Source organism: Lampetra fluviatilis, chromosome 6, assembly GCF_964198595.1.
Source record: "Lampetra fluviatilis chromosome 6, kcLamFluv1.1, whole genome shotgun sequence".
Taxonomy (NCBI): Eukaryota; Metazoa; Chordata; class Hyperoartia; order Petromyzontiformes; family Petromyzontidae; genus Lampetra; species Lampetra fluviatilis.
The window spans coordinates 13,469,528-13,492,107 of record NC_136280.1 but is presented as its reverse complement, the minus strand read 5'-3'; the positions used below and the strand labels follow the sequence as shown (position 1 = coordinate 13,492,107).

The window sequence follows — 22,580 nt, the reverse complement described above, 5'->3', positions numbered from 1 at the left end:
CTGTACCAGATGTAGATTCCGCCAGTACAGCCAAGGAAGACTTCTCGAACTGCGTTGTCGAAAAATATATTAAGTAATGTTGGAGCCAGAGGACATCCCTGTCGCATCCCAAGGTGAACAAGGAATGGCTCCGACTCCCAGCCACGTAGCTCTACTCGGGCCTGCCCACCATCATCAAGGTCCTTAATGATTGTGAGCAGTCAGGGACTCCAAAAGCATGAAGAAAAAAGTTCAACATACATTACCACTCCCTACCTTAAACACCCACACACACAGCAACAAGAGACACGTTTGACAAAGTCTCTCCTGCAGGAGAGAAGGCTTAAAAACGTGAAACCAAATTTATTTCGAAATCATTTCTTTGCGGTCTACTTGTCAGCACCACAGCATCCATGTGGGAACAAGTCAGTAAACTGGTAATGCAGGGGTGCAGGGTTATCAAAAAAGCTTGCGCGTATGTGTGTGCACATGTGAGTGTTAACATCTATGTGCATGTGATTGTGTGAGAGTGCATGGGCATGCATGTGTGAAAACTTATCATTTACAAGCGCAGGACATGAGTTTCTCGTTATTTTATGGAAAGCTGGTTTATCACTCATTTTGCTGGTGATGCTCAATGTAGCTGGCTGTAGCTGATATTATCAGCTGTTAATGATAATCTGAGATGATGTTGGTGACACTGGGTGTGTTTTGGGTGTCGCCGTTGAGTCTGGGTGTTACTGGCCACACAGGGTACTTGTATCCGTGTGTTGTTAACGTCGCAGTTACAGGAGACCCTGTCTGACTCGAGCAATTGGTGCAAACTGTGTGTCTTATTTGTACTGTGGTAGACTTTAGGAGTTGCTGTGAACTGTTGCTAGAATTTACTGGCCGAATAGATGTTGCTATTAACTCCCGTGTATTGTTCGATACTCCGGTTGACTCGGTGTTGCTGTTAACCGTGTGTTGTTAAAATTCGCCAGTTGATGCTGGGTGTTGCTGTTAACTGCGTTTGTTGTTGATGTCGCCTCGTATCAATGGGAGACGTTTGTTGTCCTCCCTGCACCAATGCCAGTTCACTCCCCTCCAGGACTCTCACCGCCTCTCTTCACATCTTCATTTTTTCGGCCACGCCTGCCGGGAGCCTCCCCTGCATCACGGAGAAATGAGCGACCGCGGGTCGCACTGGGATGAAAAGCGGAACACTCCTGACCCACATGCCGGCCGCTCAATATAGGACCAGAGCTTGAGCAATTGTTGGCACTGGTTCTGGCTCCTTTCCCGCTTGTCTGTGGCTTATCATTCCTCCATGCGAAAACTGCATGCGTTACAAATTCTACCACGTTTAGAGATGGAATTTTCATGCAAGATGCTAAATACATGCAGAATATTATTTTGAAGATGTGGAAGCACACACAGGACACACACACACGTGGAAATGCAAGCATCAGGATTTTAGGACATAGTGACCAGTGAATAAATTAAGACAACAGCCGCCATTTGCTACTGAGTGACATGACCGTAGCACCTGTGCCAGGCTAGGTGCATTTTGAGATTATGGAACACAAAGTCACTCACATGGAGATATGCAGACATGTGCTTAGCACAGAGGCACATGCAAACGAATGGTTCTTCAGAAGTATTATCTGGCGGGCTACAAAAAAGTTAGCGGCGTAATATCATGTGCCACGTGTACATGTTACGTCACATGACTTCTTGACGTCATAACGTCCGTACATGTGACAGATAATCACCATAGTTTGTCTCCAACTCTCTAATCTCTATCTCTTGTATATCACTTTTCATCTCACTAAGCTGTATCTACAGATTTCCATAGTTTATTCAGGTTTGGTTTGTGCAATTTCACGTACATGCGGCTTAACTATTTCTCCACAAAATTCGCTACTTGTTTTTTGGACGCACTCTATATGCCACTTTGTGGTCAGATATGACACAACATTGCATGTGTACGTATATAATACTCGGCAGGCCGCTGTCTTGTGCGGTTTCACTTTGTGTGCCCTTTTTTTGGAACGTATCTACCGCATAAAGTGAGGGAAACCTGTATTTGTACCTCGACAGGCCACTACAAAAGCCTTCCCGGGCCAGATGTGCCAGTGGGAGAACCCTGTGTGATGACATGTGCTATAACGCATAGGTGACACACTGACACGCATGGTAACAATGCTACAAAGGGACCCGTGAAGACACAAGCAGACACGAAGTGGACACTGACACAAAGCAACACTTAACACTGTTGACACTGAGACACACAAACGCACGCAGATGCATGTGCAGACACAAAGGCATACATATACACAGGAACACACGTGAAAATGCACAGAACCGTGATCTATGATCTAAAGGAAGACGCAGCATGCGTAGTGACACGGAGGGACATGGGGACATGCGGGGAACTAACCGAGAGATGGAGGGACATACAGAGACATGTGGGTACACATTTGGACATGCGGCGACCCACAGGGACACACAAGGACACGTGGGGTAAACATTTAGATATGCAAGGTCCGACGCGGACACAAAAGACGCGTGAGGGCACGCGGGGTGACATAGGGGTGGGAGAGGGATCCCCTACCGGCCGCTGTGTCCCTGCATGTACGTCACGCCCCGTGCCGATCCTCTGAAGACTGTACGACCACCTTGCCCCCGCCCGCGCAACTTCTGCTGCACAAACACACAACGGATACATTCAAATGTGTACTCAACATCAAACACACACACCACACAATGCGCGTTTATGCGCACAACAGACACCACGCACACGACACAAAAAGCATGCTGAGCATAAAGATTTAACACACTGCGCAATGCACCACACGACGTGGGAATGAAGATTATGTTTTTAGTGGTACCAATTAATGTGTTTATGATGGTGGTGACGGGCATTAATGGTGGTGTTAATGACGGTAAAGGTAGTGATTGGTGAAGGCAACACTGGTTACAGAGATGATGGTAATGGTGTTGATGGTGATGGTAACGGTGATGGATATGGTGGTTTTGACAGTGATCATGGTAGCGGAGATGGTGTTAAAAGTAGTGGATATAAAAGTATTAACTTTAGTCGTAGGGGTGATGGTTGTGTTATTGATGGTAATGGTGGTGGTGATGACAATGATAGTGGTGATGATGGTGATGAATATGGGGGTTATGATAGTGATGTTGGTAGCAGTGATTGTGATGATGGTGATAATGATAGCTGTGATGGTGTTGATGGTAGTGGTGATGGTAATAAAACTGGAATATTAGGGGTGGTGTGATGACAATGGTAGTGGTGGTTATGATGGTGACGATGATGATAGCGGTGATGTTAAATACGCACGCACCTTGTTCTGCCGAGTCGTGTGTCTGTTGTTATCTCTTCCTCGAGAGCACCCGGCTGGAACAGAGAACAACACGCTCACTCAAACTCACTCACATGGACGTTCACACACCCACCCTCACACTTTGACCTTACCTGTGAAGATGTGTGTGTGTGTCAGAGGTCGCAAACGGGTTTTGTTTCCTTACCCGTACCCGGCCGCACCAGGGTCGCAAATGGGTACCCATACCCGTACCCGGCTGGGTACGGGTACCCGTTCCCTACCCGTACCCTACCCGAAATGAGTGACAAATGGTTACTCACCAGTGACTCGGCCGCACCAGGGTCGCAAACGGGTACCCGTACCCGGCCGGGTACGGGTAGCCGGGTATCGGGTACCCGGTTGCGACCTCTGGTGTGTGTGTATCTGGGAAGATGTGTGTTTTCCCATGATGATGGAAATGTGCACGTGTCTGTGTACCTGTGAAGATGTGTGTGTGTGTGTATCTGGGAAGATGTGTGTTTTTCCCACGATGATGGAAATGTGTGCGTGTCTGTGTACCTGTGAAGATGTGTGTGTGTGTATCTGGGAAGATGTGTGTTTTCCCATGATGATGGAAATGTGCGCGTGTCTGTGTACCTGTGAAGATGTGTGTGTATCTGGGAAGATGTGTGTTTTTCCCACGATGATGGAAATGTGCGCGTGTCTATGTACCTGTGAAGATGTGTGTGTGTATCTGGGAAGATGTGTGTTTTTCCCACGATGATGGAAATGTGCGCGTGTCTGTGTACCTGTGAAGATGTGTGTGTGTGTGTGTATCTGGGAAGATGTGTGTTTTTCTCATGATGATGGAAATGTGCGCGTGTCTGTGTACCTGTGAAGATGTGAGCATCGGCCTCCGTGTACTCGTGGGGGGTGAAGTCATCTGGCACGAGTGGTGGCGCTGGCGAGGAGTTCGCGCGCTGCCTCTTCCCTCCGACCTCCGTGACCTCGGCTGCCCCCGGTGCCTCTCTCCGTGTGGCACCCTGCCCATGGAAAGGGGGTAAGGGAGAGGCCGAACGAGAAAGAATGAAGACAACACAGTGGGAGGGGGTGGGGAGGGGAGAGCGGCAGTGGGGAGGTATTCTGGTTTGTGTCAGATTTTTGTCTTTTCCCCCAATGTTATCCCCACGATGCTATCAGCATCAAGTCGCGAGTCACAGGATAGGGTACCAATTCGTTAACCCTCATCGAGTTATCACCAGCGCACCAGGGAAAGGGAAGAAAAAACTGTATATTTCATTATTATTTACTCCTTACCTTTCTTATGCGATTCCCTGTGCACTTTATTTTTCATGCGGTTGCAATTTATTTTGCTCAGTCGGTATAAGCCACCGAGTTCGTGACGGGTTTCTTTTTTAATTTGTATTGCTCTATTTACCATTCCCATTCCGCTGTGATGCGCACCGATGCCTACTTTCTTGAGCGCAATATTTGCACGCCACGACGTCATTCGCTCAAACACATGCAGAACGTTCACAAGCATAACGCATTTTTATTCGTGTGCAATTTTGTAAGCAATGTCTACCCCAACACAGGCTGGTGTTCAGATGGAATGGGAAAGGGCAGCAGTGAGTGGGGAGGGGGTGGGTGGGTGGGGACTTAAGGGCACCAGGAGGGGCCGGGCCCCACGAAGCCCAGTCACAAACGCAAGGCACGGGGGGTGCTGGTCTTGGGCCGTTGCTGGGCCAGCACCAGGGTTCCCAGTTCCCCCATAGGTCGTGGAAACGCCGGAGCGCGAGTGAGCGGGGCGCACCTGTTTCTGCTCTCGCACGGTCGGTACGGCGACCGGCTCCTCTTGAGGGCGCTCCACCTTGATCTTCTTCTCCGCTGCAGACACAGGGATCCATCACTCATGGCGTGCGCGCAGTAGTGTGCTGGTTAATGCACTGCAAACCCAGTGACCCGATTTCAATTTCCGCTTGCGATCAATAGCAGTGGCAAATATTTGATCAGTCCTGGGCCTCCCCGAGGTCGACGGAGCCTTAAATGAGTACCGGGTACGATGTGTAATCATCAGTGCTGGGGAAACAAAGGCAGCCGAGCCTGGTGTTGGCTACCCACCCCTCAGGTCATCCTGGCTCTTCAGAGATGCTCGCTATCAGCACTTGCCAAGTTTGTTAAAGGCTATACGATTTTTGTTTTTGTCGTGTGTGTGTGAGCAACTCCTCGACTTCTGTACGTGTCTGCATGTGTCTGTGTGCACATGCACGTGCAAGTGTTAGCGACTGCTGGATTAGTGCATGTCTCTGTGTACATGGTGTGTGTGTGTGTGCCTTCACCGTGTTTGGCTTTTGCAGGCTGTGCAGAGCTCTTCTTCGGTTTCACTGCCTCTGGCGCTTTCATCAGTTTCCAGCGACTACAGATCTACACAGACGAGTGAGATAGCACCCAACGGGTTCTCATCACTCACTCAGTGAACTACTTAAACACTCATTCACTTACTCAGCCACTCAGGTACTCGTTCAACGATCCAACCACTCATGCACTCAACTACACTCTCACCTACCCAACCACACTCAACCATTCACTCACCCACTCATCTGCTCAAACATGCACTCAACGAACCACATTAATCACCAAACCACTAAAATTCCTCACTCAGCACCCATCCGCACGTGTGCACAAGTGGTTTGTGAAATGGTATGATGGAGGTAATGATGATGAGGGAGATGATGATGTGAGCAAGATGTTAGCACACAACAATCACGTGTTACCTCAAACACTTTTGAGTTAGGATCCAATTTCTTTTCTTGAAATGGCAGAGATTTCCCGTCACTGGATGGTAGATACTGCAAGCACAAGCACAGATGCACAAGCGAACTTGGACACACACACGCGCCAGCAAGTAAACAAACAAACGACCCTGTGCATGTCCTCTTTTTATTTTCAATCACTTCCTCAAGTCCCCACACGTCTTCATGTTGCCAGAATTTCTGTGTCTCTGAAGACTGTTTTATCTACATTCTAAGTGTCCCCGTATTTCGTGTGACCCTGTGCTAATATTGTGTCCCTATGCCTCCAATCTGTCTCTCTGTTCTCATGCCTCCTGTGTGTCCCCACGTCCCTGAGTCACTTGTATCTCTGTGTTGTCGTGGTGTCCTTGTAATTCCCGTGTCTCAAAGTCCACGTATCTCCATGCCACTCAACTACCCCTGTGCCTCCACATGTCCCTGTCTACCCATGTCTCACCATGCCAAAGGGGTTGACGAACGTCTGCAGGACACGCGCTGCCTTCATCTGGGACGTGGAGCTCTGAGCAGTGCGAGCCTCGTTCTGCTGCTCTTCGCTGTCCTGCACAGCACAGCAGAGCGCAGAGCGCTACAGCACATCGCAGCACACTATAGCAACATGACAGCAATTTCAGCACAGCTCAGAATGCGACAGCACACAAGAGAACGCACAGAACGCTCCAGCACATGATGGCTGACACAGCAAACACAGCACAGTACAGAAAACTACAGCACACGAGATCACACACAGTGCTTTCGCCGGCGGTGGGTGTGGGAGATGAGACATGGGTTGGTTGTAGTTGGGTGAGGATGTTGGGCTCACGTCGAACAGGGCGAGGACCGGGCGCGTGGCAGGCACCGCCCTCCGTGCTCCCTCCACTGCACCACACAAAGACAAAAGTCAAAGATCCTCAATATAGCCTTGAAAATGCTTTTAGGGCAAGTGCTATTAGCGAGCATTTACGAAGGTCAGCACGGAACACGAAGGGGATGGGAGGACCAACACTACACCCAGCCACCTTTGTCTCCCCAGTGCTGATGCTTTACACGCACCGAGTACTCATTTAAGGCTGAATTAATCTAAGGGAGCCCAAGGACCGGTTCAGATATTCGTCACTGGTGTTGGCCATAAGCAGCAATCGAACTTGGGTCACCAGGTTAATAGTGCAGCACGCTAACCAGCTCAACTACTGCTGTTCGTCGTGACCGGGAATGGAACTTAGGCCATCAGGATCGTACCACTACACACTACCACTGCACAAACGCTCTCCAGTGACATACAGACATACGCTAGCACAGAAGATGCACAGCGATAAACTGAAGAATACACACGTGAACACACACACACCCACACACACCCACACACAATAATATACACGGCCACACACCTGTTGCAACCGCTGACACACAGACATACGCATGCAAACAGGCAAATAAAGACACGCTAACAGAGACACAGGAATGAATACACACACATATGAATGAAAATGCACGCAATTGAACACAGACATAGACACAAAGATAGTCACAGAAATAATACGCACATACACGCAGCAGCCAAAGAAGGGTCATTGCTTAAAATATCACCTATTATGTAAGTTTTACTTTTAGGACAATGTTACTGAAAAGTATTTTGTTATTTTTGCTTGTGCCCCACTGTCAATGCAGTCATGACATCATGTTATTTTTTTCACCAAATTATGTTTAATTTGTACATAGAACATGGAAATTATTTGTATGATTACTACTCAAATTATGAGTGTGATATTCAAAAACAGCACAGTATGTTTTCATGTCAATAAAATGAAATCCACTCGTGACAGGCTAGGTGTACTCATCACTGTCACGAATAAAAAAAAGATATCATCCATATCATGAGCTTTGCCGATATAACCAGCACAACTAAGTGTGAGCTACCTTCAGTACCGTGCCTTGTGATTGGCTGCCCGTCGTCCAATGATAAGCCATCGTGAGGACAGAAGAGAGGGTTTTCCAATCGCTGTCAAAATACAGAAGAAAATTGATTGAACAATCAGTGCCACACTAGGGTGGGCATACAAATGATACCATTAATGTCACCCTTGGGGGATTAAAACATCTAGATTGTACCGTCAGGGTCAGGCCATGAACCAACAAAATCACACAGGGGTGTCAACCTACACAAGAATCGGAACATTATTCACACTCTAAGGACGGACATGAACTGAACTCCTCATTGTCACGACTGTTGGGGGATGTGGAATAAAAAAAAAAATTACCACAAATGAGAGTTCTGTGCCGGATGAGAAAATTAGATGTAGAGTTAATAATCGCAAGTCAAGAGGGCATTTGTGTGATGAGCTTTGTCGCTCGTCACCTCTGTCCGGTTGATGACTGTTCTCGATGGAGTCTTGATGGGCGTTTCGCTCTGTGGGAACAGCAGCAAAGATGATTAAACAAACGCAACCTTTACTGCAACGAGTCATTATTTTTGCAGTCACTTGTGCCTTGTTGTGACCATCGACTCGCAACATTTGTGAACGTCATTTAACCGCGGGTGGCTGAAACTCCATGATCCAAAACCTAGGATCATAGCCAGGTGGTGTTGGTGGCGAAGGCCTGTAATCCAGCACAATGGAGGCAACAAGGGTTGGTGGATCACACAAATGTTGTTAAACTCCCTTTCCTGTTGCTTTTCAGGTGTCATATCATGGCCTGCAAGAAGGGGGTACAGCAAAGGTTGACTCCACCTGTTCGGTCTGTATGGGATAGACTGTTGCCTCCTCGCATGCGTGGGTTTTCTCCGGGAACTCCGGTTCCCTCCCATATGTAAACACTCATTCATTGGTTGATAAAACCTTCATATATAGACGACCACAAAGCTTGGGAGAAAATTTGCCACCGGCTCACCACCTGGTAGCCTTTCCCGCTCGTCCGTGGTTCCTCCTCACGCCTCTGAGTCGTTCTCGCTCTTCGAGTGAGCGAATAATGTGCAGTGCGTCACAAGTTAAAATTATTATTGAAAGTGCCGGACCATTGTGTTTGACCCAGTATTGGCCCCAGGAGCCACCGAGTCACCACCTATATTCAATGTAAACTTTTTGGTTCTTTCGGTAAAGTCACGTAGGTAGAAAAATAATAGATCACGACGTTTCCATTGCAGCACAAGTAATCGTCATCAGGTGGGACAACCACAGAAACTGCTGTCTTCAGCAGTTTTTCTTGCTGTGACTTTATCGAAAAAACAAAGAGTATGGATTCCTGCAGTCACGAAAGCTTCAAATCAAGATGATATTAAATGTTTATTATAATTATATTTTATGAACATTCTGTCTCTGACCACTCACTATCCCTCTCCCCCCCTATGACTTTCAGTCTCCCACTCTCTTTGTCTCTGTTCTCGTTCTTCGACTCTCTTGCCCCATCTAACCTTCATCCGTTTGTTCATGTTTGTTCATGTTTGTTTGTTGTAGTACAGAGTTAGACTGATGGCCTTAATCTAAGTTGTCTTGTGGTTGTTGTTGGTTGTTTGACTTGCATCCCACTGCGATTTTTGTACACAGCGTTGGTGCACGGTGTTTTTTCTGCAATATTTTGCTGTCTTTTCTTGGATTTTCTGTTTGCACTCAGTCACATATTCACTTTAAGATGTTTTCTTGTTCATGTTTTTGTTTTTTGTTTGTTGCGGTTGCACCCGATTCAAGAGCCGAATGGCTCACAGGGCTATACCTAATAAATGAATTTGAACTTGAACTTGAATCCGTATCTCGACCCTGGCCGTCCATTACGAACCCCGCTGCTCCACCGAGCCGCCTCCGCTTCTGCGCTCACCTTGATGAGCGGGATGAGGCGCGCCTGCTTGACGAGCTGCCACAGCTCATTGGCATTCTGCCTCACGAGGGGCGGCACCGGATTGCAGCACGCGAGCACGCCCTGCAGCTCCCTGCGTCAGCAACAACGGGACATGACGGCAACGACAATGTCAACATGTTAGAGCAGCGACACACATCACAACACGCCAGAGCAATGCAACATCACGGCAAAACCACGTCACAGCAACAATACAATCTCACAGAAACAGCACGTTACAAACCGGCACTCCCTCTCTGTCTTGCAAACAGCAATGGCGTGGACTAGGGTGTATATAGCCGTTGATACTGGCAAAAGCATATCCGTTCAAGATGGCGTACATATATCCTATTCATGCTGGTGTACATACGTATATTGTTCATTCCGGCGTACGTGCGTATAGGCAGCTCAGGCTAGTATACGTATGTATAGCCTGTTCATCCTGACGTATGTATAGCCTGTTCATCCTGGCGTACGTATGTATATTCTTCAGGCTGGCATACGTACATAAAGCCTGTCTTGTCTGGCGTACATATATATAGCCTGGTCATTATCAGGATCATACTGACCAATGCTATTACCACAATGCAACCTTAATCATCATCATCATACTATCACCATATGCATATCATCACCAGCATCCAGATCACCATCCACATCAAAACATTATGAGTGGCACCACCATCAACACTATCACTACCACTCTCACTACTACCAGCACAATCATCAGCCACCACCACTATTACCAACAACAAGAACAGGCGCCTTCTGCCACTAAGTGGCGGTGACATCACCACGGCGGTTGTGCCAGGCCAGGTGCACTCCGAAGCCACGTGCAGTATCGAAGGCTCGCTGACAGGAGCTCACGGAACAGAGCCAGGTGCCATGGGTTGACTGACTGCAATGACTGGGGCAGATACACCAGCTGTGCACACGACTGTGCCAACTTTCTGCGTTTCAGCCGCCCGGCGCTCCGCTCTTTATTGCAAGCATCGCTCCTCTGCCCTTCGTTGTTGTTGGAGGGCGACTATTACCACCACTGTCAATATCATCATCGGTATCACTCGCACCACCATCCCAACTCTCCCTGCCACCACCGGCCCCACCACCACCGTGCGCGGCTCACCGAGGCATCTCCTCGGCGATCTTCATGAGCATGTGGTTTGGGAGGACGTATCTGTGACAGCAGGGGCACAACACACACCGGTCAGGCCAAGGCACTAAGCACGTCTCGGCAATAACAATAATCACACAGGCCGTACGAGCCCAACAACGCCATAGCTACAGTAATCGTACTATGCAACCATTGACCTCCGGCACTGGAATGTGCAATTTCTACCACTGGTTCAGGATCGCGATCAGGGAAATTAAAAAGTGCTGCGTCGTACACCCCAGTGTATTACCGTGCTATATTATAAACACCCGCGTATCGATATTTCCATTTTAATGTGCAATTTTACTGAGGGACTCCGTGTTGTTTTGGTGCGGTCTTGGATCGTTTGTGTTGTTGTTTCGCTGCCTTGCCCCAGAGTGCACTGAGTGTTAAAAAATCTACAGTAATTCATGTAATTATGCAATTTGTACTTATATACTTTATATTCATACATTCTTCGCTACTCTGGACATCTGTGATAAAGAGTTTCGCAGCTCATCGGATTCCTCCAGTCTAAATAAATATTCTGATAAATCAAGAGAAAGATTTTGAACACTGTCCCGTGCTTTGCTGTACTATGCTATGCAGTGCAGTACACGGCTATTTCAGCGCCGCGTGCACTCTCACCCCGTGCTCTCGTCCTCGGCGCGCGCCGTGCGGTCGCGCCACGCGTACAGGAGCCGCGCGGCGCTACTTTGCTGCACATCCAGTGGCTGCTTGTGCTTGTGCAGCAGCTCCAGGTAGGAGTCCTCGGTGAACACCGGCTTGTGGTAGCGCTGAGACACACACAGGGAAGAGAGATGGAACAACGCAAGTCGTGACAGCGGCAGCAATAATTACCAGGGTTGTTAAAACGATAATCGGTTTACTGGTAATTGTTTTCAGCATCAATTACCAGTTCTAAAAGTCGGCAACCAATGTTCCCAGTGGAATTTTTATTGTGAATGCACTAATTAGGATGCGTGAACATTAAAACCGTATGGCGGTCTAAGTCCCCGCTTTGAAAATAAATCGGCATTTTGCAACCCCCACTACCACTGTGTAGCATATTATTATGTTCCAGGGACTCTATGAGATGATAGGACAATAGTCTCAGTCCATAATTGGCAATAAGTAACGGCAAAGCAGTTATAAGTGACTCACAGAATTATGCGCAGTTGCGTATACAGGACACGACTTCCCTGAAGGCAAACACCTTCAGCGAGCGCGATGCCGATCACACAACACGGTTCAAACTCGACCCTCAATTGATGGCTGCGCCATCGCCGCACACGCGTCAAATAAAAAGCAAGGGACAAGTCCTTACTTACTAACAACTCCTCTATCATTTTTCATTGCTGGAGGGGTTGCCACCCCTACCTGAAAATCCTGGCTCCGCCATTGTCCACGCGCCACTCACCTTGAGTGCCACAGTTCGGCTCTGGTCCCACACAAGCTGCAGGAGATTGGGTCGGCCCAGCGCCTTGGTGAGCAGGTCGGCGCGGGCGCGGTCGTACACGTACAGCAGGTAGTGCGTGTCGGCACGCGCATAGTGCAGCATGTCTGGCAGGAGAGGCCTGTGTGTGTGCGTGCATAAGTGAATGTGTGCAAGTGTTGGTGTGCGTGTGTATGCAATTGTGTGAGTGTGTATGTGTTTGTGTGCGAGTGTGTGTATGCAAGTGTGTTATGAGACGCAGATGTTAATGTACTGCAACATTTTATCTGGTGACCCATGTTTCATTTCCGGTGAAGGCTAACATCATTTGGGAGTGATATCAAAACCAGTATTGGACCTCCCCCAAAACTGACTGGGCCTTAAATGAGTACCTAGTATAAGAGATGAACATCAGTACCGGGGAAACAAAGGAGGTCAGGCATGATGCTAACCACACTACCATCTCATTCATTGTGCCAGCCTTAATCGCGGCTCGCTAAGATGACTTGAGTGGGGAGGGGGGGGTGCAAGTGGTTCATATGTACTGTGCTATGAACCCAGTGATGGGACTTAAATTCCTCGCCATGGCCAACTCGATTCAGCAGTCTATTCAGGCTACACGGGGGATCTTTGTCCTTGTGTGTGAATCTGTAAGCAGTAGAGTAGCGGCTAGCACCCTGTGCTACGAACCTGGTGAAACGAGTTCCATTTCTGTTCATGGCCAACACCTGTGACAATTATCTGAACCGGTCCTGGGCCTCCCCTAGCTCGACTCAGCCTCAAATGAGTACCTGGTGCGATGTGTAAACATCACCACTGGGGAGACAAAGACAGCCGTGCATGGTAGTATACACCCATCCGCTCCTGTGTCGTGCTGGCCTTCACAGGTGTATGTTAACAGCACTTGCCCCAACGATTAGTTGAGGATATACAGGGGATCTTTGCCTTTGTTTTTGTACGTGTGTACAAGTTAGCCCGTGCATGCGCGCGCGTATGCAGAGGTTCGAGCAAGTGCGGCGTGTGTACCGGATGCGCCAGTCAGCCAGCTGGTACTGCTTGTCGGTAGACAGGCTGCAGTAGTGCATGAGGAGGTGGGCGAGCGAGTTTCTGGCAAGGCCGAGGGAGCGCGCCGCTGCGTGCGTGTCGAACAGGCCCACCACGTACAGGCCCAGGTCACGTTGCAGCCACTCAATGTCCGAGTCCGCTCCGTGGAAAACCTGCGCCCCCGACACACCGCAGCGTCAATCACCACGTCACCGTGGCAATCACTGCGCCACTGCGTCGCCGCGTCAAGCACCACGCCTCTCACGTGGCTGGTGCTCGAGATATGGTTACAACGTTCCTAGTAACCGTCGCAGCCAACAAGGCATGGCTGCAGCCCCCCCCCCCTTAATTGCTTCCTTTCTCTATTTCCCTTGCTCGGTCCGACCTGCTCCCTCCGTGTAATTCCGCGCCCCGAGATGTTTGTTAGGCTTTAGGCGCAATACAAGTGCAATTTATTGTTGTAAAGATTCACCCAATGGCATTCATATCGAGTGTGCAGGCAGTGCAATTATACATTGGCCGTAAGCTGGAGGGACCCAGGCGTCGTGCTACAAAGTCGGCGAAGGAGAGGGGTGTCTCTCGTTTTTTGCTGTCGTTCTCAAATGTTTGGTTTATGTTGTTCGTGTGTACATGCGCTTGAGTGCACGTGGGTGTGCGCGCATGCGTGCGTAAACCTGTGCGTGTGTCAACGCTCATTTTGTGCGGGCGTGTTTACACGCGCACATCTGTGTGTCCACGCTCATGCAAGTGTATACACGTAGGCATGCATAAGTGCACACACGTATGCATGTCTACGTGCACGCGTGCCTCTCACCTTGATAATGTTGGGGTTGGTGAAGGCCTCGTTGAGGATGTGCAGGTCGTCGCGCAGCATCAGTGTGTCGATAATGAAGTCCTCTTCGCGCGTCGAGATTTGCATGAGGCAGGTGATGCCCAGGAAGGAACGGTACGAGTGATGCTACGGGGCCACCGCACAGGAATAGCCGCTCAACGGTCGGTGGACAAACAACAGTAAGAGAGGCGGACAAGCGGGACGAAACCACACAGACAGCACAACCCAACAAACCAACCGCACATCACAACTGGATATTATACGACCACACACGTCACACACACATGCTGGCACTCACCCAAATAACAAACACAGATCCCCCGTATAACTTTAACAGACTGTTGGGGAAAGTGCTGTTAGAGAGCACCTATGAAGGCCGAAATGGCATACGAGGGGTTGGGTGGCCAGTACCACACCCGGCCGCCTTTGTCTCCCAAGCAGACATGTTTTTAAACATCACACCAGGTACTCAATTGAGGCTGAGTCGAGCTAGGGGAGGCCCAGGACCGGTTCAGATCATTGTCACGGGTGTTGCCCATGAGTGGGAATCGAACTCGGGTGGCTGGGTTGATAGTGCAGCATGCTAACCGCTACACTACCGCTTCCCACAAACTGACACTCACACCGACACACACACTCGCACCCCCCTTACCTCAAGGTCTACAGCGAACTCCTTGCACTGGAGCAGCTTTTCGTTGACCTGCGCTAGTTCTTCCAAGGAGGTCACCAAGGTCAGTGGCGTCTCCTCCAGAGGGCGGAACTTCTGCTCAACGGCACCATCAAAACCATCAACATTACAAGCAGAACCAACAACATCAGCACCATCAACAATAACACCAACAACATCATCAGAAAATCCATCATCCTCACCACTACCAGCTCCATGTTCATCATCTCCATCAACATCAACACTGTTAACAGTAACATCACCAGCAGCAGCACCAGCACTTTGTTGTGTGTATACGTGTATGTGAGGAGCAGTCGCACACTACGCCATGAACCCAGCGACCCAAGTTCGATTCCTGCTCAAGGCCAACACCAGTGACGATCATTTGAACCGGTTCTGGGCCCCCCCTTGGTCGACTCAGCCTCAACTGAGTAAATGGTGCAGTGCGTAAACATTAGTACTGAGGCGATAAAGATGGCCGGGTGTGGTATCGGCCACCCACCCTATTTGCCATGCCGGCCTTCGGAGGTGCTCGCTAACAGCACTTGCCGCAAAAGTATGTTCAGGTTATACAAGGGATCTTTGTCTTTGTATGTATATATACATTCGTGTGTGTACTTGTGTGTACGTGTGTGTTCACCTGTGGTTCTGGCTCTTGAAGGAGCTCCTCACTGGGAGTGAAACTCTCCAGCTCAAACTGGTATGGGTGGGCAAAGCTGCACACACACATGGGCACACAACAGCAGCAACAATTCAACACTGGCTGGTACCCATCTTTGCGTTACCTTTTACATCAGTGTATAAGTCGATATCTTTGTGCCTCACATTACAATTGGAGAATTTCTGAACTGGTCCTGAGCCTCCGCTAGGTCAACTCAGACTTGCATGAGTACCTGGTGCAGTGTATATACATCCGTAATGGGGAGATAAACAGCACCTGGGCATTGTGTTTCCCACACTACCCCCTCGTGTGCTGTGCCAATCTTACAAACAGCACAACAATCTATATTATCTCCTGCCAGTGAGCTTTCAACACTTTACGTGGCCTCAGAGTGTACCTAGCCTAGCACTAGTGCTAAATTGTGCTTGTTGTTGTTTTATATGTGCCTGCATGAGTACGTATATACATGCATCTTATTGTGTTAATGCATGCATGAGTACATATTTTTGTGCCTCCGATGGTGTTGGTGTGTGCATATGTGCGTGTGTCTGTATGTTAGTGTGTGTGTACGTACACGTCTTCCTGTGTATGCGTACGCTGCTGGTGCAGGAGGTCAGCGAGGGCGGGGGGTACGTCCAAGTCATCCGGGCGCACATCCCGGCGAGAACTCAGTGCTGCAATCACACAAACACATTCACACCAACCTCATTAGCCGTGGTTTATCACTGTTGGGTGAAGGCCTCCCCACGCCGTTGCCATACTTCACTGTAGAGTGATTCAACAACTCATCTCACGTCTGTGCATGAGCAAATCTCATCACCCAATCACCACGGTGGTCATATTAAAAGATTCACTCCTTTGGCTGTTATTTCATTACCTTTCTTGTCCATCCCTTTGAGTAAAGCTTCGTGCTAAAGGCAACTTGATTCCCCAAAACAATCAATATTTTATTTCCATTTGTTTTCCAGTTTGTATTCGTCTTCTTCTTGTCAGTAATTCCCAGCATGCACCTCGATGTAATTATTTGCATACTATACAGCTTTTATGCAATATTCTTTGTTAGAAGAGCCTATATTTTTAATCCATGTCACAGCATGAGAAGATTTGAGATTCATTAGTCATTTATTACATATTAACACATGTGCTTATGTGTACGAGTGTGATGAATATTCAGTAGAGATTAATATTCTTTGAGTGCCATTTCAAAATAGTTGGCCTCATGTGCTTACGGCCTATATAAAATGCAGTGGCACCTCTGATTTTCACGGTTGGCTACGTAAGACGGTGAAAAAAAATGTCAACATACATCAAAGTCATGGGTTGTATGAAATGTGGTTGCATGCCATATGGCCCCGTGGGCTGTATGTGCCCCAGCCCTTACCCTGATGTGTTTCCGTACCTGCTGGCAGCGGCTTGAGGGCATTGGGCTTCACACGCAGCTTGGGCAGGAAAGGCGCGTTGGAGTTGTCCACTCTCTGCGTGAAGCTGAGTTGTGGCCGTGCGATGTTCTTGGCCTGCAGCGCGTGGAATGTGCGGCCTCGCGCTGAGGCAGACTCCTGGTTCTGCGTGAGAATGGAGGCATTGAGAGCCGAGATGTTGACTCAGCAGAGTACTGAAACGTTGAGTCAGCGGATCACACTGTCGTGACATCTAGGCATGTAACGATACATCGATTCATAAAAATTGATTCGTACGTTTAAGACACACGCTTTGAATTGAGCGTGTCACATTATTTATGTTTTATGTTAATTATAGTGATACAGCAGTGAATTGACAGAAGGTTGAAACGTGTTTTCAATCTTCTGTTGACTAAATGGAGACCATCTCAATACACCTGAGATTTCGGTGGCTGAAACCCAGATTCAAACCCAGGATCACAGTATATCTGATCCAGTATTAATCCTAAGCCACCCAACCACTTCATACATATGTCTTGTGTGTGTGGGGGTCCCAAATGCTTTTGTTGTGTGTGTATGTCACAGTTGGTGCATCTGCCAATCATCTAAGACCGTCTCCTGTGATCTTCAAGCAGCGAAGGATACAACACTTCACGTATAATGCGTGTGAAGTTGGTGCATACTCGTCGTGTGTTGCGTCGTGAGTGTCGTGTGTTTGTGTACCCGACGATTCCATGAGGACACGATGGTCTTGGGGGGTAGGGTTCCCTTGGGGAGCACGGGGGCCTTATTTTTGTTCACCCCTGATACCTCGTCCAACAACGTGCCCTGCACCACACAGGGAAAAATTATTACACAACCACATACACTACAGATGACAATCACTACACAAAGCAAAACAATAACACAACCACATACACAACACAACTATGTAATTACACATAGCGACATAAATACACAATTGCATAAAAGGCAAAAAAGCCGCAGAAAATAATTACACAATCACAAACAACACTCAACAATCACATGACATCACATATGACACCTACTTCTCATGTCGCAACAACCATACACCCTATTTACAACTCCATTTACAACTCACTCAATCAGCACTTCATCGATGAGGGCCTCCCCATGCCATTTGGGTTGAGGGGGTTAATTGTCCATACTTCGTGTGTTGGTGGGGAGCATCAATGTGGGAACGTAGAGGAGAGAATGAAATTAATTTTGTATGTTGAACTTATTTCACACCGTATGTAGCCAACCATGCTAATCGGAGGTGCAGGGAACATATAATAACGATTAGGAATTGTGACCACGCATGCAAGCAATATCCATGCACAATCCTGCTAATTATTGGAGATCAAGTGAGATCATGCACATTCTGGGTGGTTTGGTCAATACATGTGTTTCCACACATCCGATGTCTAATACAACCATACATCCTACATATTACACATGAACACAACATGTAAACACAACCAGTAACATAGAAATATACACCATCACATATTACCACACATCACCATACTCACAACCAGACATGTACTTGTGCGTCGATACAAAGTGCAATAAGCAAGCACAGTCACACGTACAAACTACACACGTGTAAAATACACAACCACATCAGCATAACTAGTCTTCAATCCAAACGCCTTGCATTTCAGACTTCAGTGTCTCTGCTTAGCAACTGTAAGACCATACGGCCAGACGAGGGTTGCTGGGAACTGAGAGCTGGTCAATAAGAGGGGTGCGTGGAAAGCACGGTAGAAAAACACTACAGTTCATGGACATACAGATCAGCCCAGCACTAGCCCAGCTGCACTCGTACTAAAGTGAAATTCACTCACCACACGCTCCAGGATGGTATCGGTGGCATCCACCAGCCCTTCGAATCGCTCCTCCGGGTCCATCGAGTCCATCACGTGACCACGGCAGCCATAATAACGCGACAGATTGGAGATGCTGCGCGGTATTTTGGGTAATGCAGAATCGCATGCAATCAACTGTTAACAATGGCTATTGTATGGAGAGGCTGCATGATGGTTTTGGGGCTGCCCATTACTCATTTTAGCAGTGAGACACAGACTGAAAAGCCAATAGGCCAATGTGCTAGATTTATACATAGAGACAGAGCAGAGTTCTGATATATTTCCTTTTGGTATGACATTTTAGGTTTTAGAATGGTGTGCTGTTTAGCACAAAACGAGAGCAACATGACGTGCGGTGATGTAGTTTGGAGCAGTATAATTACTGGTGTTGTAGTTACGTGTTCTTTAATGGTGTGATGTCTCGGAGTGCATTCAGGGCTATGTCGACAGTGTTAAAACATATACCCATTGAGCAGTCTTTGCGCTGAATTCTCGTAGACGTTCCGTACAGCCGGGAAAGTCTGGTAAAAATCCAGCTCCTCCCCGGGGCTCGGCATCCCCATGGATGCCCGCGTCGCCTTCACCACACTTCCCAGCACGTGCTGTACATGCAGAGACAAGAGATTCATCCCCTTTAGACTTAGGGGCCATGCATTTAGTACGTACGCATGGAGGGGGGTTAACTAAAATGCGTACGCTTGGGTATGGGGTCGTTCTATAGGATTCGAGGGGGGGGGGGGGTGCGTCAAGCGTACGCACGCAGGTGGGGGGGGGGTGTAAAAAGTACGCGTGCGTACAGGGAGGGGGGGTCAAGTTTTGACAGATTTTTGCAAACGTACTAAATGGATGGCCCCTTACCAAATAGGGAACCCAGTGCGGTTAATTCATGCAAATTAATCCCCGTAGAATACAAACGGGGCGTGCTGTGGCTAATACTACGCCCAGTCGCCTTTATCTCCCCAGTGCTGATATTGATCACGTACACACTTCACCAGGTACTCATCTTTCGATTTTAAGCTTTCGTGACTGCAGGAATTCATCTTCTTGGTTTTTTCGGTAAAGTCACGTAGAAGGGAAGTAATAAAATAATAAAAATAAAACATAAAAAATTGTTTTATTATGTTTTATTTTTATTATTTTATTACTTCCCTTCTACGTGACTTTACCGAAAAAACCAAGAAGACAGGTACTCATCATTTAAGACAGAGTCGATCTCGGGGAGGGCTCTGGACAAGTTTAGACAAAATTGATCACAAATCATGGAAATGTGAACCCCACATTGATGATGAATGCCTCCATACACTTTGTCAGTAATTGGGGTTATTTGACCATACTACATCACATTGGTCAGTGCTGATGTTAGCCGTGGCAGGAATTCTAGCGCATTCCGCGCGGTTCATATCTCAGCGAGAAAACGAATGCGCCACCGCTCCATCCAGTCACATGAGTAGTCCCTTAACACAGAGTAAATACACAAACGATACCTATACATTACACACACAGATGCACGTGTGTATCTGTTAGAGAGCACTTCGTAAGTGTGGCCACGGGACAAGAGCTGGCATGACGAGTGGGACAAAGCCCCACTCAGTGTTGTCAACTAGTTTTGGTTCAGTGGACATAGGGGAGACCGTATGCAGATGCCGATACCCAAATTGGCCTCCGTTGAGAATCCCCGCAAACCTCTTCAACGTCCCTTTAAGACAGACGCCGGCACTCATGTAACTCACACAGGTACTTTTACAGGCTCGAGACACAACACAATCGAATCGACAACGTTCACTTGTATTGTTCTACGCGTTCAAACGATTACAACAACTTTTATTTAAATTTCAAAGAACTCAAATCGAAATCAACACGTGGAATTGAGGCCCGGCACGCCCCGTGAGGCCTACGGCTTTTCCTAGAACTCCTCCCCCGTTTCTGGCTTCGTTCGCCCGCCGCAGAGGAAGGCGAGGAAAGGGGGGGGGGGGGTCGTCGACCTTAACGCCTCCGCGTGAAATCCCTTTCAGAGGAAACACAGCCACGTTTTCATTTGCGCGTGAAGCGAGACGGGGAGCGTCGGTTCGTTACCTGCACGTAGGCGTCGACATCGGCAAAGCCCGGGATGGGCTCTCGGCTGAGCGGTTCGGGGTTCGGGCCTCCGTCACCCCCATTGCTCACGGAGTCGGCCATGGTGGTGGCAATGGGAATGCTTCCGGAAGCGGAAGATGACGGGAGCGAACTGAACGGGCGGTGGAGATCTTCTGGAAGATTGCTTTGCGGTAACTCCGAAAATCCGCGGGACACCGCGACGACAACAAAATAAGTAAATTTTGATTTAAAGCTTTCGTGACTGCAGCGATTCATATTGTTGGTTCTTTCGGTAAAGTCACGTAGAAGGGAAATAATAAAATAGTAAAAATATAAAACAACAAAAATTCTTGAGACGTTTCGACTGCAACACAAGCAATCATTATAAGGTGTGAAATCCACAGCAAGACAAACATATTTCTTGCTGTGGATTTCACACCTGATGATGATTGCTTGTGTTGCAGTCGAAACGTCGTGATAATTTTTATTGTTTTTTTATTTTATTATTTCCCTTATACGTGACTTCCCCGAAAGAACCAAGAAAAATAAGTAATATATATTTTTAATTTTTTTTTTTAAACACGCTTTAATGAAATGTAGCGTACTCGGAAGTGGCTCCGAAGCTTGCCATAACGTCAGGGACCGTGGCCAATTACAGCCAACGTGAGTTGAGCGTGGACAATTAGAGCCAATCCAAAACATAAAATATAAAAATAATGGTTACATTTTAATTTTGTATTTTTAATGATAGAATATAGCAGAGGTGGGACAAAGTCATTGTTATGCAAGTCCAAGTCGAGTCGCAAGTCATCAAATTCATGACTCGAGTCTGACTCGAGTCCAAGTCACATGACTCGAGTCCACATCTCATAGGTGGGACAAAGTCATTGTTATGCAAGTCCAAGTCGAGTCGCAAGTCATCAAATTCATGACTCGAGTCTGACTCGAGTCCAAGTCACATGACTCGAGTCCACACCTCTGGAATATAGTATTGTCATCAGTATGCCATAAGTATACCAAGTTTGCAGTCCATACCACATTGGGAAGTGGGTTAAAATTGAGTTACAAGATTTGAGGATAGAACAACGACAACAACAAAGTGAGTTAAATGAAAGCGTGTAAAAATAGGTAAATTTCAAAATATCACTGTATAATAATCCACTCCATTAATAACACTGTCCTGGTCACAAAAGCAAAGTTTGTGGGGAATAATATCCATTTTCTGTACTGTTGAGGCATGAGCAATTGTAAAATAACACTTACTACCCAGGAACAATTTTATTTTTATTACCCAGTGAATTATTACTGCACAATATACGGTGTATAGAAAAATGGGTCGTCACAAGACATGTATTGTACGCCAAATACGAATGCAGGTACATATTTTAGCATAACACAGAATAATTATTGGCGTCGTTACGAAATATATAAATATTTCTTAAACCATACAAAGCTATGGGGTCCACGTCTTCCGGTAGAGGAAGATATCTTCCAATAGAAAACACGCGGACCAATACAAACCAATGGGGTCGACATCTTCCGGAAGAGGAAGATATCTTCCAATAGAAAA

The 22,580-nt window shown here is 47.6% G+C and overlaps 1 protein-coding gene across 4 annotated transcripts; it reads right to left on the bottom strand.

The window, feature by feature from the left end:
- Positions 1-322: 322 nt before the first annotated feature.
- EXOSC10 (exosome component 10) lies at positions 323-21,147 on the bottom strand. Of its 4 annotated transcripts, none has more exons than XM_078857786.1 (25): positions 21,011-21,147; positions 19,403-19,539; positions 18,917-19,031; positions 17,790-17,894; positions 17,069-17,231; positions 16,244-16,343; positions 15,649-15,724; positions 14,994-15,104; positions 14,324-14,467; positions 13,492-13,682; positions 12,451-12,607; positions 11,679-11,827; positions 11,025-11,075; positions 9,881-9,992; positions 8,427-8,477; positions 7,988-8,069; positions 6,894-6,949; positions 6,531-6,632; positions 6,056-6,130; positions 5,621-5,705; positions 5,095-5,168; positions 4,174-4,324; positions 3,324-3,376; positions 2,576-2,664; positions 323-1,129 (listed from the first exon to the last, which is right to left on the bottom strand). In XM_078857786.1, the coding sequence occupies exons 1-25, from the start codon at positions 21,110-21,112 to the stop codon at positions 1,096-1,098; spliced, it is 2,565 nt and encodes an 854-aa protein (XP_078713912.1). In that variant the 5' UTR covers positions 21,113-21,147; the 3' UTR covers positions 323-1,095. The 4 variants fall into 4 exon arrangements, with proteins under 4 accessions (XP_078713912.1, XP_078713913.1, XP_078713915.1 ...); XM_078857787.1 differs by having other exon boundaries at positions 2,576-2,661; XM_078857789.1 differs by having other exon boundaries at positions 7,997-8,069.
- Positions 21,148-22,580: the final 1,433 nt, after the last annotated feature.

Bases quoted from the DNA above. Each gene is read 5' to 3' on its own strand.
- EXOSC10 (XM_078857786.1), bottom strand. From the start codon at position 21,112: ATGGCCGACTCCGTGAGCAATGGGGGTGACGGAGGCCCGAACCCCGAA. The intron at 15,105-15,648 runs GTGAACACACAC...GCCGTTGAGCAG, and splicing joins TTCAAGAGCCAGAACCACAG to AAGTTCCGCCCTCTGGAGGA. The intron at 6,950-7,987 runs GTAGCTCACACT...TGTGTGGTGCAG, and splicing joins CACAAGGCACGGTACTGAAG to TGGAGGGAGCACGGAGGGCG.